Genomic DNA, 18,515 nt, shown 5'->3' on the forward strand with positions numbered 1-18,515 from the left:
AATTTAAAGGACCACGATTTCTCTTTTTTTTTTTTTTTTTTTGGAGGGGGGGGTGGTTACAACCGCTTGAAGTCTGACTCGTGGCACAACTTTTTATTACTAGCTTTTGTTACATCCAACTTTCAAAATATCAACAACTGCATGCAGTGGGTGTTTTTAATAATTTATTTGCTTTATCATAAGCTATTCTCAGACTGCAAGATTACTGGCAAGAGAGGCAGGGATAAACTTGTCCATTACAGCAATGTATAAAGGGAAAAAAAGTTCTGAGCAGATAAGCGGTGCATTTATTTGTGCTTGTGAATATAATGAAACCAAAGCTGTATTACCTGGTTTGCATTCATACAAGTCACAGCATTCCCCTGGCATGCCTGATGCTTTTGACACAAGTATATTGAGATAACCAGGCTGACAGACTTTTCTCAGGCATCCTGCTGGGCTACATACACAACGGCTGGGCAGGGGGCAGCATTCGCCAGGAGGTGCGTAGCCTTCGATGAGGACCGAGTCCTCTGCACACCGTGGAGAAAACTGTACTTCACATCGGGCTGTTGAGCAGTCAGGCTTTTCTTCTGCAATAAAAGATAAAGTGTAACATTAGATATTGGAAAATGTAAACATGTATGCATATTTCAGCATAAACAAAAAAATGTTGTAAGAAAGAACACAAAAACAGCAGCACTCTAAATCAGAGGTGAAGATCTACCTGAACAAAATGAGAAATCAAAGCTCCCCGGGCTCAGCAGCATTATTTTTTTATTCACTAGCAAGGCCTAACTAATTAGTATGAAAATCTGATAAAATAAATATCACAAAAAATATAAACTTGGCCTACTTTAAAGCAGTATTAAACCCAATATATTATTTTGCAGGTCAACAATTGGTAGATGCATTTCGGCTGCATTGGTTTTTGGTTATTGAGATAAACTATTTACCACCGACAGGAGTGCTCACGGTGATCAGCTTTTATTTATTCTTGTAAAACCCCTAAAGTTGCATTCACACATGATTGCAGGCGGAATCGCCACAGTTTCAAATGGCTGCAAAACTCAGGATGCAATCGCAATGCCATTACTAAGGCACCCCAATCATGCTGCGGTAAATATGGCATGGGCAGATATTGGTGTCGGCAGAGCAGGGGACAGTATCGGTAAGCAAGTGTGTAGTGTCAGTATGTAAGATATTAGTAAAAAAAGAAAAAAATTGCGCTAAACAAAACAACGTGATTAAATAAGTGAATATAGGGAAAGGCCGCAATAATGTGTCATAACACAAACAATATAAGAAAAGAAAAAATCGCGCCAGTCTATTAAATGACACTCAAAACTTTGTGTGAACACAAATAGTGTAGTGAATAAATGTCCAAAAGAAAAATAATGTCCCTGGAACAGACGAGATATAACACACTGGCCTGTATAGGAGACACTCAAATCCTTAGTGAGATAAACATAGTAGTGTGATAATAAAGTCCAAATAACTCTGAAGTTTCTTGGGACAAACAACACCCGGTGCACAAATGGTTAAGTGAGCCGCCACCACATGGACTGGGGCTTACCAGAACACATATAAATAACAGCGTTTTTTAAAGGTTGCAGCAGGATATCCAGGGAATATGGTCACAACACAGGATCAATAGATGTACAGCGTGTATCCTTCAATAGTAAATCCACGGAGGTAAATATGGTAAACTCGATACAGACAGAACTCTTGGACCGTTGCAGGAAACCTCCTTGCTCTCTCACAGATCAGTACCAACTGTGCTTCCCACAACTAAGATATTAGTGACAGTAGATCAGTGAACAGTGTCACTAGTTTTGTTTTTTTTACATTTCATTTTATTTTTTAACAGTCCTGTTGGGGGGGGGGGTATTAGTGAAAAATCAAAAGGACTAAATTTACTGGCCCCGTCCCCCATTCTGAAACAATCCCCCACAGCAGCCGACGAGAGGAGAGGAGGGGAAGCTGGCAACCGTGCAGGGAATTGGGGGGGGGGGGGGTAGTAGAAAGAAAATGAGCCTGCATAGGAGGGGAAGCTGGCAACCATGCAGGGAATGGGGGGGAGTAGTAAAAAGAAAATGAGCCTGCATAGGAGGGGTAGCATTTACTGAAACTGACCCTCTGTAGTTCCACCCTGCAGAATCTGAATGCTGGCAGAAGAGAAAGGAGGAAAAGCTGGTTTTCAGCTGCCCCAGGAGAAAAATACAAGGGATTTGTTCCAGCAAATGCTGTTCGTGCTCTTGACCAGGTTTCCAGGGGTTTGCAAGGAGGGCATGTGATCTACCTGTCCACCTGCCCCCGATCAACAAGTTGGTAACCACTACTCTACAAGATTTTATTTTAAAATAAAGAGCATGTTGGGATGAAGTTTTTTTGTGTTGAGTTGCCAGTATTCCTTTTGCAAAGGGTGGTTGTAAAGGTAGAATTTTTTATTTTTTTTTGTATCCTAGTTTTAAGATAAAAAAAAACTTCTGTGTGCAGCAGCCCCCCTCAGGAGCCTGGACTGATGCCTGTGTCAGCGAGCTGCTGAGAGACAGACGGTGGATCCCTTCCTCTCCACAACTCAGCGCTCCAGTGGAGGAGCAGAGAGAAGAGCTGATGATTGACAGTCAGTAGCTCCCCACTCGGGGATCTGCGACAACCGAGCCATTGGCGGTGATTGATGGCTTGGTTCTTAGTGTAGAGAAGCATAGGTCCCATGCTGCATACACCTAGGTAAGTATAAAAGGGGGACCCCCATACTTCTCCTTTAACCTCTTCCCCACCGCGCCATAGGCAAAAGACGTCTACAGCGCGGTGGAGTTATTCTGGGAGGACGTCCTCCCAGAATCCTTCACTCGCGCGCCCCCTGGGGCGGGCTCCCGGAATCATCTGTGAGCGCCGGGTCTAGAAGACCCGGCGCATCACAGATCGCGGTAAATCGCCGCTGATAGACCAAATGACGGAGCGATCTCTTGTAAACAAACCGGCGTCATGTTCCTCCCTCTCCTCTCTGTACCGATCGGTACAGTGTGAGAGGAGAGGGGGGAGAGCGGAGGCAGCAGCAGCTGCTGTGGCTGGATCTGTGACAAATGCAGTCACAGATCCAGCCATCCTTCCCTGCGCAATACTCTGCAATAAAATCAATACTCTGAAATAACCCCCCATACTCTGCAATACCCCCATACCCCCCATACTCTGCAATAGCCCCCCCATACTCTGCAATAGCCCCCCCATACTCTGCAATAGCCCCCCCATACACTGCAATAACCCCTCCCCCATACACTGCAATAACCCCCCCCCCATACACTGCAATAACCCCCCCCATACACTGCAATAACCCCCCCATACACTGCAATAACCCCCCCATACACTGCAATAACCCCCCCATACACTGCAATAACCCCCCCCATACTCTGCAATAACCCCCCCCATACTCCGCAATACCCGCTAATATGACAGACACAAGATTTTTTCTTTTTTTCTTTACATAATTGACAGTGTTTTTTCTTTTTTAGCGCAAAAAATAAAAAACCCAGAGGCGATCAAATACCACCAAAAGAAAGCTCTATTTGTGGGGAAAAAAGGACAAAAATTTCAGATGGGTACAATGTTGTATGACTGAGTAATTGTCATTCAAATTGTGAGAGCACCGAAAGCTGAAAATTGGTCTGGTTAGGAAGGGGGTTTAAGTGCCCAGTGGTCAAGAGGTTGTAAAAAAAAAAAAAAAAAATCTCTAAATAGGTTCCTTTTAGCTAGTGCATTGTTGGTTCACTTACCTTTTCCTTTGATTTCCCTTTTTTTTTTTCTTGGTCTGAATTTCTCAGTTCCTGTTCCTCCTCAGTAAGCTTGCCTTCATCATCCAAGCCGTTCTGGCTGGGGGTTAGTCAGCGTGCTTGCCCCCTCCCTTGGGACTACATCCCTGCGGGAGATGCTGTGTTCGCCCCCTCCCATGTAGTCCCAAGGGAGGTGGCAAGTACGCTGACTAACCCCCAGCCAGAATGGTTTGGATGATGGGGGCAAGCTTACTGAGGAGGAACAGGAAGTGAGAAATTCAGACCAAGAAAAAAACATTTAGAAGGGAAATCAAAGGAAAGGGCAAGTGAACCAACAATGCACTAGCTAAAAGGAACATATTTAGAAAATAAAAAACAAACCTTTACAACCCCCTTAAGCGTTTCTTTCTATGGCCTAGAATTGTAACTGTAATTTTAGTAGAGTTACAATTATTTTGTTTAGCAGTTTTTTCTGTTGACACATTTTCAGCACTGCACAGCCAGATGGACTATTTGCCTTATTGGTTCAGCAATGCAGCTTTCTATGTGCCCTGTCTCCAGCCCCTTCATTGGACAGTGAATTGGCATCAATACTTCTATCCAGGGAGATGACCTAGGAAGCCATAATGCTTACCTAGCAAATCATAATCCTAAACTAGTAGGAAAGGACATAAACACAATATACATGTATATGTTTTATTTGTGTGTTTTCTAGTGTTCTGCTTTGAGAAGCCTGCAGATTACAAATCTATACAGTTTGTCTGCCTTTCTACCTATGTAAAGCTTAGTCTATCTGAGCTAATTGCCAAGATTTAAAGGCCTTTCTAAAACATGTGCAGATTTATCAGCCTATCCATATATCTCTCCCATCATATCCCTAATCTGAAAGCATCCTTTCTGCAGGATAAAAGCTTATGAAGGACCTACTGTGAGACAAAACCATCAGCTGTGCGAATATACCTTGAACTTGTTTGAAGCAAGATTATTAATTACAATTTTTTTTTATTATTATTATTCTGTAAAAGGAGACATATTGGACAGGGGTAAATAATTTGAACTGCCATCTTGTGAAAGTTGGTATATAGGGCTCCACAGTTAAGACCACTTTCACACTGGTGCATCCATGATTATTGTGGGCTTTAATCACAGTCATATGGACTTTCCATTAGGACAGGTTTTTGACACGTTTTCTGAAAGCACACAAAAAGTCCCGCATGCCGCATCTTTTGTGCACTTTCAGAAACTGGCAAAAACATGTGACCTGAAAGAAAATCTATGAGGTGGTGGCTAAAACCGCAGGTAAAGCACACACAAATCACACATACAACCTCTCTGTGGGCCACAGTATATATGGAGGTTTGGTGTAAGTGTTTTTGTTTTGTTTTTTTTGCAATTGGTTAAACTGTTCTTTTTCAGCCTTACAAACTATGCGCCCATGTATAATGTGAAAACTTATTTCAGTGCAAAGTATTTTTAACCACTTCATTACCGCATTATAGCCAAAATGTGGTTAAAGTGCAGCCCTCTAGTTATGGGAGGGCATCCATGGACATGGTTTTCAGAACCACAACCCCCCTGTGGTGATTACCACCAAAGGAAAGCTCTAGCCGTCTAAAAGACAAAAAATAGAAAAAATGTATTTGGATACAGGGTTGCATGACCCCCCGTGCAAATGACATTAAAAGTACGATAGTGCTGAAACCTGAAAATTGGCCTGGTCAGGAAGGGGGTAAAGTGCCCAGGACTGAAGTGGTTAAACTGCAGGCACATCTATAATATGATACAATTTTCAGGCAGTGGAATTTACATCAACATATTCTTTAGTTCAACTCCGTAATGACAAGCTGTATGACCACAGCAGACCATAAACCTGCAATTAAAATGACGGGTACAAACACTCATACCTGAAGTCATTAATATTAATAACGAGGATCATAGCAATATATATGCTAATAGAAACTACCTTATAGGTTGACAGGTTTAACATGGGCACACACTGCCCTTGAGGGAAAATCACATTATGTCAGCAGAATTTGCAGCACAGAACTTACTAGAAAATAAGAGAAGAACCTAAAATATGTGTTTTCTCTCCTTTTACAAACCATAAAGACTTGCCACTTACAATTAATTTGCAAACAAATATTAATTATAATAATACATGTCCAAGTGGTCTCCAGGTAGTAAAAAAGCAAATAATGCCTGTAAAAGGGGTATTTGACTCCAAAAGCAAAGCAGATTCAGATGCTTTATGTAGCAAAGCCATTCTATATGGTTGTATTTCCAATTTCCTAAAGGACAAAGTAATGTACCATGTACACATTGGAACATTGAGGTGGTATTCACTTTGAATGGGATGCCCAACCTTGTATGCCTTGATACAAGACAAGTGGATGGAAGTGGATGTGCTCTGTGTTCATCTATTTAGATATACTAACACTGGGCATAAAGGCATACACACACCAGTGGTAAAACAAATGCATTATCATAATGCAGCATGCTCACATTGGTGTGCTGCAGTGCCACTAGGGTGACCACATTTCCAAACTACCATTCAGGGACACCCTTCCTTCCCAAAAATCAGCTTGTGCTGTAACGAATCACAGCACATAGCTTATCATACCTCTTAAGAATAATAATTTGAAGGCCCTATAGGACATACTCAAAAAATTCTTATGGCAATCCAAGCACCCTAGGTGCTCTTGAACTCTCCTTATGAAACAGATATGCTGGAGGAATGGGTAATATAGACTTCCATGACTACTTCCATTACTTAAATACTGGTTTTCCCCTACCTCTTATCCACTCTAGTGCCAAAGAGAAACAACTCTTGGCTCTCGTCTAGAACTTTGTTTCATTTTATGTTTTGACGCTTGGAAACCATACCCCCTGCAACAATTCTCACCCACAATGCAAGCCTCATTACTAGCTTTACCCATAACGATTTTAGAACAGTTGATTCCGAACAGCTCCCTTATTCCATGGCATTGTAGAGATATCCACTTAATTACAGACCGCTATACCAAAAACCAAAATAAATTATTTGAGGAGCTTTGTAGAGACTTGAGGCTTTCCTTCTCAGACCGCTACTTGTACCTTCAAATTTCTCATCTTCTTTGGTCACTTTAGACATATGAGCTGGGGCTTGGAGATTCCTCAGTGCATTCCCATCCCCTTCTAAAGGTATTTCTACATTTTATAATTTATTTCAAGATAAACTCACATACACTAATATCCTCCATATCAAAAAGGGGAAGTTACTTGGGCAAATCCTACACCCATGCTCAATGGTGTTTCGCTTTCAAATCAATCTATAGGGCCTCCCATTGTGTGAACCTTTGGGAACTGTCACAGAAAATTGCATTGCGTTGATACCCAACACCCCTCCGCATCTCAACGTTTTTTCCATCCTCCATCTCTTTATTCTCACCGACTTCTGGAACATTTTCCACTATATCTCTGAGGTTACAGGCATTCTTATGTTGCCAGATCTCATGATTTTCAATCTAGGTGTAGATTGGTTTTCTCCCACTTTCCGCTCTATAGTCACACATATTTTACTAGCAGCCAGGCTACTGATAGCAAGAGCATTGAGATTTGACAAAATACCAAATCTGTCAGAAGCCGTTGAGATTGTCCTTATACACCACAAATTTGAAGCTATGCTAGCCAACAGGCAATGTATCAGGAAGGTCTTTGACTCACAATGGAAAATATGGACTGACTGTTTGAAAGCGATCTCATCAAGGTGAAAAAACCTTGCACCAACTACCACTCACACCTCTAACGGAGCTGGAGAAAAGCATTATAAACATTATAACTGAACTATATATATATATATATATATATATATATATATATATATATATATATATATATATATATATATATATATATACTCATCAGCAATTAAACAAAATATTTTCTCTTTCACATACACAGAGGCGGAATTAGGCCCTGTATACACAATCAAAAAAACTTACGAAAAATACCGCTTTCGGAGCCATTGTACAATATTCTGATTGTTGGTACACAGCTTTCGAGAGCTGATCATGACAGTTCATCCGATATTATCTGATCAAACATGCACAAAAAAGGTTGTGTACTATACCAGATTGTACGATTTTCATGTAATCAGTACAGGTGTCATTCGAAAATGCAATATAAATACACTACAACACATTAGATCACTTCTGAATTTGGATTCTGTTTGAGAATTTTCAAAACTTTAGTATACTCTTCATTATTGATATGAGATTAGCATGCAAAAAAAAAAAAAAAAAAAAAATTATTTGTCTGATAATCTAATTTGGTGTACCAGGCATTACTAGTCACAATAAATCTAACCCAGAAAAGCCTTAACCCCTGATGCAGTCACCCTACAAATTCTAAACCCCTACAGAAAGCTTGACTCACTTCTTAAAAGTATTTCATTACATTTCTCAAGAATCTGTTTTTCCTGACCAGGCCCAGGAGTCCATGCATCTCTCATTTCTTAACCAGAAAGAGACTATATAACCTGTTCCAACTACTGCCCTTTGATCTAAGAGGAGCAAACCTAAAACTAAACTCGAAAATAGTGAAGCAAATCCAATCCCTTGCCCCCAAAAATCATCAGGATCAAGTAGGGTTTGTATAGGGCCAAAAAAGCAAGGGATTATACCTTGCTGTTTGGATCACGCAAAATCCCGAGAATGTCCATCTGCGTTTTAAAAAGGTAAGCTGGTTATTCCTGGTACATTCTTCCATTCAACTAGGATGTGTCCCCATTCTCATGACTACAATGTTGGACCTATGCTCCTTATCCACAGCAAGGGTCCAAGGCAATGACTCTCTCCTAAGCTCAGTATACATTACAGCATTCAATCTCCCACCACCCTAACATGAACATTTAGCTATAAGCCTTTGTCATGGATATGCAGTAATGTTTGTCTGTCAGCTTACCTCCCCCATGTGTTCACCTTAGAGGCCAGCCACTCTCACCTGGCTGCTTAAATAATCTCTCCTCTAGCAAGGCTCCACCCCAGGCCCTATCTTAACCTGTGCACTGCAAGCCAGCTGTGCTGATCAATAGTGTTTGTTAAGCTATTGTGTGTTTGAGCTCCTACTTGCTGTGTGCTACGTCTGTCTGTTTTACCGATCTTGGCTTGTTCACGACTATCCCTGTCTGCTTGTGACCTTGACCTTTGGAGTGTCCTTTGTTTATCCTTGTCTGCTAGTCGCCCCGACCTTTGGCTTATCCCCTCATTATCTCTTGTATCCTGAGCTCCTGCTTCCCCTCTATCCTCTATAGCCTATTGTGAGCGTGAGCTGGGGGACTCTGGGGGACGCGACCTGGATCAAGTTGCAGCCCAGTCCATCCTCACCACTAGAGGCTCTGGTGAACACCTGCTGGATCTTAGACTCCACGCCCTGGGGAATCTTAGGCTCTAGCTCCCTGTGGGATACATGTTAGTGCTCCAGTGGACCTGCCTTCCTTAGCCATTGCTCCGTTCTCAGCAGTCGGCCGTAGGGTCCACTACCTTAGCAGTGCACTCCTGACCCCCAACATTGTGCATCTGTCACCTGACCGCAAGTGACATGACAGCCTTGCATAAAAATCGAAATATATCAGATCAAATTATGGGGGTGTGCTTTGTTCACCTTACAGATTTTTCTGTTTAAAGAAGAACTATGGTCAAAATTTTAAAATCAATATGTGATGCAACGCTACAATCTGCTAAATATCTCATTGGTTGTTTGCAAATAACAGTAAGGTTATTGAGATATCTACCTTTTTCCCCACAGCTGAAAGCTCTCCATTCTTCCTTTGAAAAGGAGACAATACTGCTTCCTTTGTTTCTAAATGCCTCCATTGTCCCCTTTTGTGTGATGCCGCTCTGAACAGATGTACTGTCATGACATCACTGAGGGAGTTGTTCATACAGTCCATTACAATCTACGACATCTCAGTAATCACTGAAGTCTTGCCCATACCTCATGATTACCCTGTGAATCTCTGGCTATGTCCCACGGTGGGACTCCCACCTTTGTCCAACCTATGCACACTCACTGCTCGGCCTCTATACAGGCTGTTTCAATCAGCTTGGCTTTTCCTCTGCTAAGAAGACAGAAAAACACAGGCAGCTACCATACAAAAAATGATTATATACTTATTACAAAATAAAAATATAAAATCTTCATACTCTCCTCTGTGCACCTGGCTCCATCCTCCTTATCCACCTGGCTGCAACTCTCCCTCTCCTCTGTGTACCTGGCTCCAGCCTCCCCTCCACCTGGTTGCATATCCTGCTCTCCTCTGTGCACCTGGCTTTGTCCTCCACTCCACCCAGCTGCAACAACTCCTCTCCTCTCTGTGCACCTGGCTGCAACTCCTCTCCCACTGTGCACCTGGCTCTTTCCTTCCCTTTGTGAACCTGGCTCTGTCCTCCTCTCCACCTGGAGGCACCCCCCTCTCCACTGCCCCCCAACCATATACTGCTCCCCCTCACGCCACTGTACGTCAGGGTTATAGGCTGGCCGCTCTGCTCCAATAGATTAGTAAGGGCGCCGCCTCCTCAATATTCACAGCAGGAGTCTGATTGGCTGCCTTTCATTGGTTAAATCGGAGATAGCTCTCTGACTATGGCAGTCAAATAGCTATTACTCAGACTCGACCAATAATAAAAGGCTGTGCTAAGGCTGTGAATAGTGAGGAGCCCTTAATCTACTGCAGCAGAACTAGTGGAAGGGACTTGAAGTGCCAAAAGTCCACAGGTTAGGGGGCGCAAATTACTTGCCTTGCCCCGGGCACTGACAACCCATGCTATGTCACGGAGGGTGACATTGGATCATCAGTGTCTCAAGGGTCATGGGAGACACATGATTTATAAGGGAATTCCGGAAACCAAAGGGGACACAGGATGATGATTAGGGGCACAGGGTTCACAGGATGATTAGGGGTTAAGGGAGACACAGGATGATTTGGGAACTTGGGGGTTCACAAAGGACACATGATGATTAGATGCACGTTTCACAAGATGATCAGGTGTCATGAGGACACATGATGATTGGGATTCAGAGTGGACACAAAATAAGGAACTTGGGGGTCACAGGATGATCAGGAGCTCAGGGGGCACAGGGGACAAAGGATGAGCAGGGGCTCAGGGGACACAGGATGAGCAGGGGTTCGGAGGTCACAGGATGATTAGGGGACATGTTCCAGATGTTAATTTGAATGAAACATGTCGGCTGGCATCCGTGAGGTACTATGCACACCAACCCTCTATACTGCTTGATCGATTTCTAGGATATCTTGGATCTATTAATGCTTGTTTTATATTGGATTTATGCAAATGTTTAGCACTGATTTCTTGTAATAAATGGTCACCCAGTTTTACACTATTTAGTTGTTTTATCTTTCCTTCATTGGCCCTACTATGGATTAAACTTTACCATCAGCCATGGCAGTACCGCCACCTGCAATATAATAGAGGAATTTGAATGGATCTTCTATACTTCCATATCACTTGTCTAGAGTCTTATAATGGAGTCTACACCTCTGGTAAGGAGGCATTTTAAATCAAGATTGGTGGAGGTGCAATTGGGTAACCAAAATGCACATAAATTATCCTCATTGTAACTAGATATTCATCAAGGAATTCACCTGCAGTGTTCAGAACAGTTGTTCACACTTTGTGGACACTTGTTTATTCATTATTTAGGTTTAGTGTGGCAAAAAAAATTTGTTTCATGTTTTGTGTGTCAATAGAGCCATATATTCTGATGTAAAGCGCTGTGCAAACTGTTGGGGCTATATAAATCCTGTATAATAACAAAAATAATAATATATTCCAGCTCAGGATCCAGTACATCTGCCCCCATAGCAAGTGCTTTCTATGGTGACAGACACAGAAGAGGAGGAGCCCAAACAAGGAATTTCAGGGCTGCAAAACCATTGCACAGAGCAGGTAAGCATGATTTTTTTTTTTTTTTTTATAGAAAACCTTAAATCACCAAGGTTTTTTGGGGATTTATATTCTGTTAAATGAGGTCCACTCGTTTTTTCTAGAATAACTGGAAACATTTCAAAAGACTTACTGTCCAAAATGTTAAAGCAAGTCTTCTTGATCTTTCAGCCAAGTTCATAGGTTGAGGTCAACTTTGGTCATTTGCACATCACAGACAGATATTGTAACTGAACAAATCCAAATCCATTTATTTGGCACGCTAAAGTGCATGTCTTTTGCCCTCTTGAGAGGCAGCTTTCTTCTCTTCGAGGCACTGTTTGTGCAATGTTTGTTGGCCAAGTTAATTGAAGAATTTGCATAGTACTCAAATGCTCTAGGAAGCAAGAACTACAGTAGTTTCACTATTCTCCCTTTCCAACTAGTATTCATGTGGTGAAAATAGAAACGTGCAAACATGTCTCAATTAATAACAGTGAATTTTCCCTGTTCTACTTTATATCCTGTCAACCATACAAGTGCTGAGAAAAAAAAATGACATGAGCAGAATAAGTCATTCTTCTAAACAATGATTCATAGTCATACAAATATTACTGATGTTATGTTAGGTGAACACTGAAGACTTGGGCTAACTAAAAGACAGTCTTCACTGAACCCTTTCACTAATGCTTTTTGAAATGAGCAGCAAATGAGTTGGAAACAGGAGAACATCATAGATCAGGGACATAATCAAATATGAATTCCAAACAGTTCGTACTTGTGTATTCAGCAACGCACTGTCAAGCTGTGTATTAGAAATCTCAATGAGATGTAAAGGGTTCTCTTTATTCCATGCGAATATTTTACTGCTATGTAGTACTGCATTTGCTTTCAATATAATATTAAAACACTGCTTCCCCCCCAACCCCCACCCCCAAAACAGCAGCTTAAGAAGAATGAAAAAAAAAACAGCAGGTACAGACTGAAGGAAGACTTGCTGTATGTTATAAATTCTGCATCAAAATTATTAGCACATACAGTAAAACCTTGGTTTGCGAGCATAAGACCCCTTTCACACTGAGCCGCCCATAGCGTCAGCGGTAAAACTCTGCTATGTTTCCCGCCGGCGCATTTCGGCTGCTAGCAGGGCGCTTTAACCCCCGCTAGCGGCTGAGAAAGGGTTAAAACTGCCTGCAATGTGCTGCTGCAGCAAAGCATTGTCGGCAGTATAGCCACGCTGTCCCATTGATTTCAATGGGCAGGAGCGGTAGGAACACCGTTCCAAAGGTGCGGCTAGCAGGACTTTTTTTACCGTCCTGCAAGTGCAACGCTCCAGTGTGAAAGCCCTGGAATGAATGGTACAGCTGCTTAACCACTTAAGGACTGCCTAACGCCGATATACGTTGGCAGAATGGCACGGCTGAGCACAATCACGTACCCGTACAGGATTCCTTAAGCCCAGCCGTGGGGTCGCGAGCGCGCCGCCGGCGGCGCACTCGCAACCTCGGTCGAAAGTTCCGTGACCGCGGGACCCGATCACCGCCAATGTCCCGTAAACGGTCACCGGAGCTGAAGAACGGTGTTGCAGTGTCATTGATCGTCTGTTCCCTGATATAGGGAAGGACGATCAATGACATCACACATCCAGTCTCGCCCCCCTACAGTTAGAAACACATATGAGGTCACACTTAACCCCTTCAGCGCCCCCTAGTGGTTAACTCCTAAACTGCAATTGTCATTTTCACAGTAAAAAATGCATTTTTAGAGAACGTTTTGCTGTGAAAATGACAATGCTCCCAAAAATGTGTAAAAATTGTCCGATGTGTCCGCCGTAATGTCGCCACCATTAGTAGTAAAAAAAAAAAAAAAATCAATAAAAATGCAATAAAACTATCCCCTATTTTGTAAACACTATAAATTTCGTGCACACCAATCGATAAACGCTTATTGCGATTTTTTTTTACCAAAAATAGGTAGAAGAATACGTATCAGCCTAAACCGAGGAAAAAATATTTCTTTTTTATATATTTTTGGGGGATATTTATTATAGCAAAAAGGAAAAAATATTGCATTTTTTTTCAAAATTGTCACTCTATTTTTGTTTATAGCGCAAAAAATAAAAACCGCGGAGGTGATCAAATACCACCAAAAGAAATTTGTGGGAAAAAAAGGACGCCAATTTTGTTTGGGAGCCACGTCGCACGACCGTGCAATTGTCAGCAACGCAGTGCCAAATCGCGAAAAGGGGCCTGGTCCTTTACCTGCATATTGGTCCGGGTCTTAAGTGGTTAAGGGCGGATTGCAGGCGATATTTTTAACGCTATAGCGTCTGCAAAATGCCCTCAGTGTGAAAGGAGTCCAATTCATTCCAGAAACATGCTTGTAATCCAAAGCACTTGTATATCAAAGCATTTTTTTTTACAGGGTATAAAAAGAAGAGAGGCACCTCTACGTGTAGCAATAAGCTGCACCTTCATTAAATGTAACCATATTGCTACACATAGAGGCTCCTCTCCTTTTTTATACTCAGTTGTGACATGACGCTACTCTTAAATCAAGATATTGCTTGGATATCAAGGCAAAATTTATTAAAAAATTTAGCTTTTCTTGCAAAACACTCTCAAACCAAGTTACTCTCAAACCAAGGTTTTACTGTATACATTATATATATATATAAATAAATAAATATTGTGAGGATGGGACTGTGCTATGGGAAAGATTGCCGGTTTTCGCCATATTTTGGAAAGAAAGACACACTAATTGCACAGCTGTGTGTTCAGCTATTTACTTCTGACCTGACTATCGCTCAGAGCCCCACCCGACAGACAGGAAGTCTGTTCCCGGGAATCCGATGGATTCCCAAATCTCTCTGAGAGGATGAGTCAGAGATGCTGCATGGGGACAGCTAAAGCATGCATATCTGCAGGAGGCAGATGTCATTTGATGATTGAACAGCAAGACGCTGACAGGAGTAAGCTAGGTGTGTGCTTAACTCTAGGAAACAGAAACTTAGGCCTAAGCTAGAGGCCTGAAACTGCCGGATGGCAAATGTAAAAGCCAGGAGGCTAATCTGTTGAGTTTGCAAGATACAGGAACGGTGGAACCCCCTATAAAAAGGGCTGCTAATGTATTTGTGAACTTTTGTGCTTTTAAATAAAAGTGGGCTACCAGGCCCTTAAAAACTCAGTTCAGGACTGGCGTACTCACTTGAAAATGCACCTATCGCTGGAGTCTAATAACCCCAATCTTAGTATGTATGTATGTATGTATGTATGTATGTATGTATGTATATATATATATATATATATATATATATATATATATATATATATATATATATATATATATATATACACACACATACATATATACACACATATACATATACACATACACACACATATATACATACACTATATTACCAAAAGTATTGGGACACCTGTGTTTACACGCTCATGAACTTTAATGGCATCCCAGTCTTAGTCCGTAGGGTTCTGGGAATGCTGTCCACAAGGTTTAGCAGTGTGTCTATGGGAAGGCTTGACCATTCTTCCAGAAGTGCATTTGTGAGTATAGGCACATATGTGGATGAGATGGCCTGGCTTGCAGTCTCGGCTCTAATTCACCCCAAAGGTATCGGGTTGATGTCTGCATTCCAGTCAAGTTCCTCCACCCCATACTCGCTCATCCATGTCTTTATGGACCTTGCTGTGTGCACTGGTGTCACGTTTGAACAGCAAAGGGTCATGCCCAAACTGTTCCCACGAAGTTGGGAGCTTAAAATTGTCTAAAATGTCTTGATATGCCGACACCTTTACAGTTCCCTTCATGAGAACTAAGGGACCAGGCCCAACCCCTAAAAAAAACTACCCCACACCATAATCCACCTTCACCAAAAGATTTGGACTAGTGCACAAAGCACCATAAAGACATGGATGAGTGAGTTTGGGGTCGAAAAACTTGACTCGCCTGCACAGGGTCCTGACCTCCACACAATAGGACACCCTCAGGATGAATTAGAACGGAGTCTGCGTGCCAGGTCTTCTTGTCCAACATCAGTGCCTGACCTCACAAAATGCACTTCTGGAAGAATGGTCAAACATTCCCAAAGACACACACTCCTAAACCTTGTGAACAGCATTCCCTTAATAGTTGAAGCTGTTATAGCTGCAAAGGGTGGGACAACTCAATATTGAGCCCTACACACCAAGACTGGGATGCCATTAAAGTTCATGTGAAAAGTAAAGGCAGGCGTCCCAACACTTTCAGTAATAAAGTGTGTGTGTGTATGTATGCATGCATGCATGCATGCATGCATTTGTGTGTATTATATATACACACACACACACACACACACACATATTATATATATATATATATATATATATACAGAGCTTTTTTTCTCAGAAAATAGGTGCAGGAACTCAACCACGACTCCGTTCAGATTTCACAAACAGTAGGAGGGTCTTAAAGGGGCATTAAATACCAGGATTGCATTACATACATAATGCAGAGTTCAGGTGGTTACACACAGAGTGCAGAGCTGTCACTTGTAAACACAGAAACCAGACTGTGTTTACAAGTGATTGTGGTGAGCCGGCACCAAAGAGTCTGAGCCAGAGGTGGTGGAACCGAGTTCCCCCAAGTTCCCCCTGAAAAAAGCCCTGTATATATATATATATATATATATATATATATATATATATATATATATATATATATATATATATATATATATATATATATATATATATATATATATATATATATATATATAAAAAACACATGCACACATTATATATGTTTAGCAATTAGTCTTATGTAAACGTTGTTTTTCTTTAGTTTACGAAATATGAGTTCGGAATAAAACCTACCAAGAAATTGACATCTGTGTCAAAGCAATAGAATTTTTTGATTAAAAAAAAAAAAATGCCTTCACATAAATTTTAAATTAACTCTTGAGGCCTCCCCCTCTGTAGACAAACATAATGTGAGGAAAAACTATGTAAGCGTCGGTTACAGAACATAAGTGTTATAAGGAAAGCAAATTGCACTTTGGTATCTTTGTACTACTGCTGTTCACATCCTATCTAAGAAGCCAAGGTTGGCCATGGATGATCTTTATTGCTGCATCAGTCAAGTAACTTAATCAGAGGATTTAATCTTTCTGGAACAGCAAGAGGAGGTATAAATAGCACTGGCCGACTGGACTAAAAACCAGGAAGCTTTACAATGTGTTCATTCACAGCTAATAGCAGCACACATTCTGATGGTGACACAGAGGAGGCAGTGGGATTAGTTATTTTTTCCTGTCACAAGTTCCAAAGTTCAAACATACAGACACATAAGTGGAAGTAGCATTTCCTATGTGTATCAAAAGCAACTGGAAAAAAAAATATATTGTAGAAATCCAGTTAGTCAAAATTGACTATGCATTAAAGCAGAGCTCCAGGCTCCTTCAAAAAAATAAAAGTCAAAAGCTTATCTAGCTGCTGACCTTTAATATTAGGACATTTACCTGTTCACGAATCCAGCAGTGTTTTCACCCCAGCCAATATTTCAATTGGCTGTCGCTGCCGCCACATGCACTGGTTCCAGTGGCGGCTGGTGCTCAAAAAATTTTTTTGGGGGGGGGGCGCAAACGGAAAAAGAAATTGCAGCCTCACTGTGCCCATCAAATGCAGCCACTGTGCCATCAATTGTCACCACTGTGCCATGCCATCAAATGCAGCCACTGTGCCATCAATTGTCACCACTGTTCCATGCCATCAAACGCAGCCACTGTGCCATCAATTGTCGCCACTGTGCAAATTGTCACCACTGTGCCCTTTAATTGTCGCCACTGTGCCCATTGATGTCACTGTGCCTATTCATGCCGCTGTGTCAATTGTCCCCACTGTGCCTATTGTCGTCACTGTGCCCTTTAATTGTCGCCGCTGTGCCAATTGTCCCCATTGATGTCACTGTACCCTTTGTCGCCACTGTGCCCCTTCCCCCCCCCCGCCCGGCACTTACCTTTACTGGAGTCAGCCATCCACGTCCTCGACCCTCGCCTCGATGTCTTCTCCTGCCCTCGATGACGCTTCAGCCAATCAGGTTACCGGTAGCCAGAACCGGCCAACCTGATTGGCTGAGATGCCTGTCAGTCTTATCCAAGGAACGCACACCCCGTGTGTCAGGAGGATAAGCTTCTGGGGACCCGAGGGCTGTACTCGGAAAGCCTATCAGAGCCACTGGCTCCGATAGGCACTTCCGTACAGTCAACCAGCTGCCGTTATTCAGCTGGCTGGCGCTCAACATCCGGCCAGCTGAATAGTGGGCGGCAGCAGGACAATAACATAGATTTGTGCAATGCATGAATCTATGTTATTAGACTCCGTGGCGGTGAGAGCCAGAGGGGGCGGTGCTCCAGCGCCCTCTATGGACGAACTGGTTCCCTACAGTGCATGTGCCAAGTACTTAGTGAATGGCCCAGTGCCAAGGGAAGGAGAAGGGGGCTGAAGATTCCTGCTGAATTTGCAGCGGTGAGATCAGTCAGAATTGGGAGCAGTTACCTGTCAAAAGCAAGTACCCGCTCCCGTCTCCTGAAAATGTGCCAAATGTGGCAGGAGAGGGGAGGAGGTGGAAGCTTTCCATTTTAGGTGGAGCTCTGCTTTAAATAATTTTAGGTGAACCTGACAGTCATTGCATGAATATTAATTTTTTTCTTTTGATAGTTCTAATTATCTACATATATTTGCAGGACCTGGTTTCTTCTTTGAAGTGCTAACTAGTGGTGGTGCTCTTCTGCTCCTTTTTAAGCTGATCATAAAAAGGAGTTTGTTTTTGTCCCTTCGACCAG

The 18,515-nt window shown here is 42.2% G+C and overlaps 1 protein-coding gene across 2 annotated transcripts in view; it reads right to left on the reverse strand.

The window, feature by feature from the left end:
* CRIM1 (cysteine rich transmembrane BMP regulator 1) overlaps nucleotides 1-18,515 on the reverse strand; it is a 945,688-nt gene that overhangs the window by 580,019 nt on the left and 347,154 nt on the right. For both annotated transcript variants that reach the window (XM_040350800.1, XM_040350799.1), the window contains exon 3: nucleotides 330-572. In XM_040350800.1, coding sequence (XP_040206734.1) covers nucleotides 330-572 — 243 coding nt within the window. The remainder of the gene's footprint in view (nucleotides 1-329; nucleotides 573-18,515) is intronic.

The sequence above is a fragment of the Rana temporaria genome, chromosome 4 (genome assembly GCF_905171775.1).
Source record: "Rana temporaria chromosome 4, aRanTem1.1, whole genome shotgun sequence".
In the NCBI taxonomy this organism is placed as follows: Eukaryota; Metazoa; Chordata; class Amphibia; order Anura; family Ranidae; genus Rana; species Rana temporaria.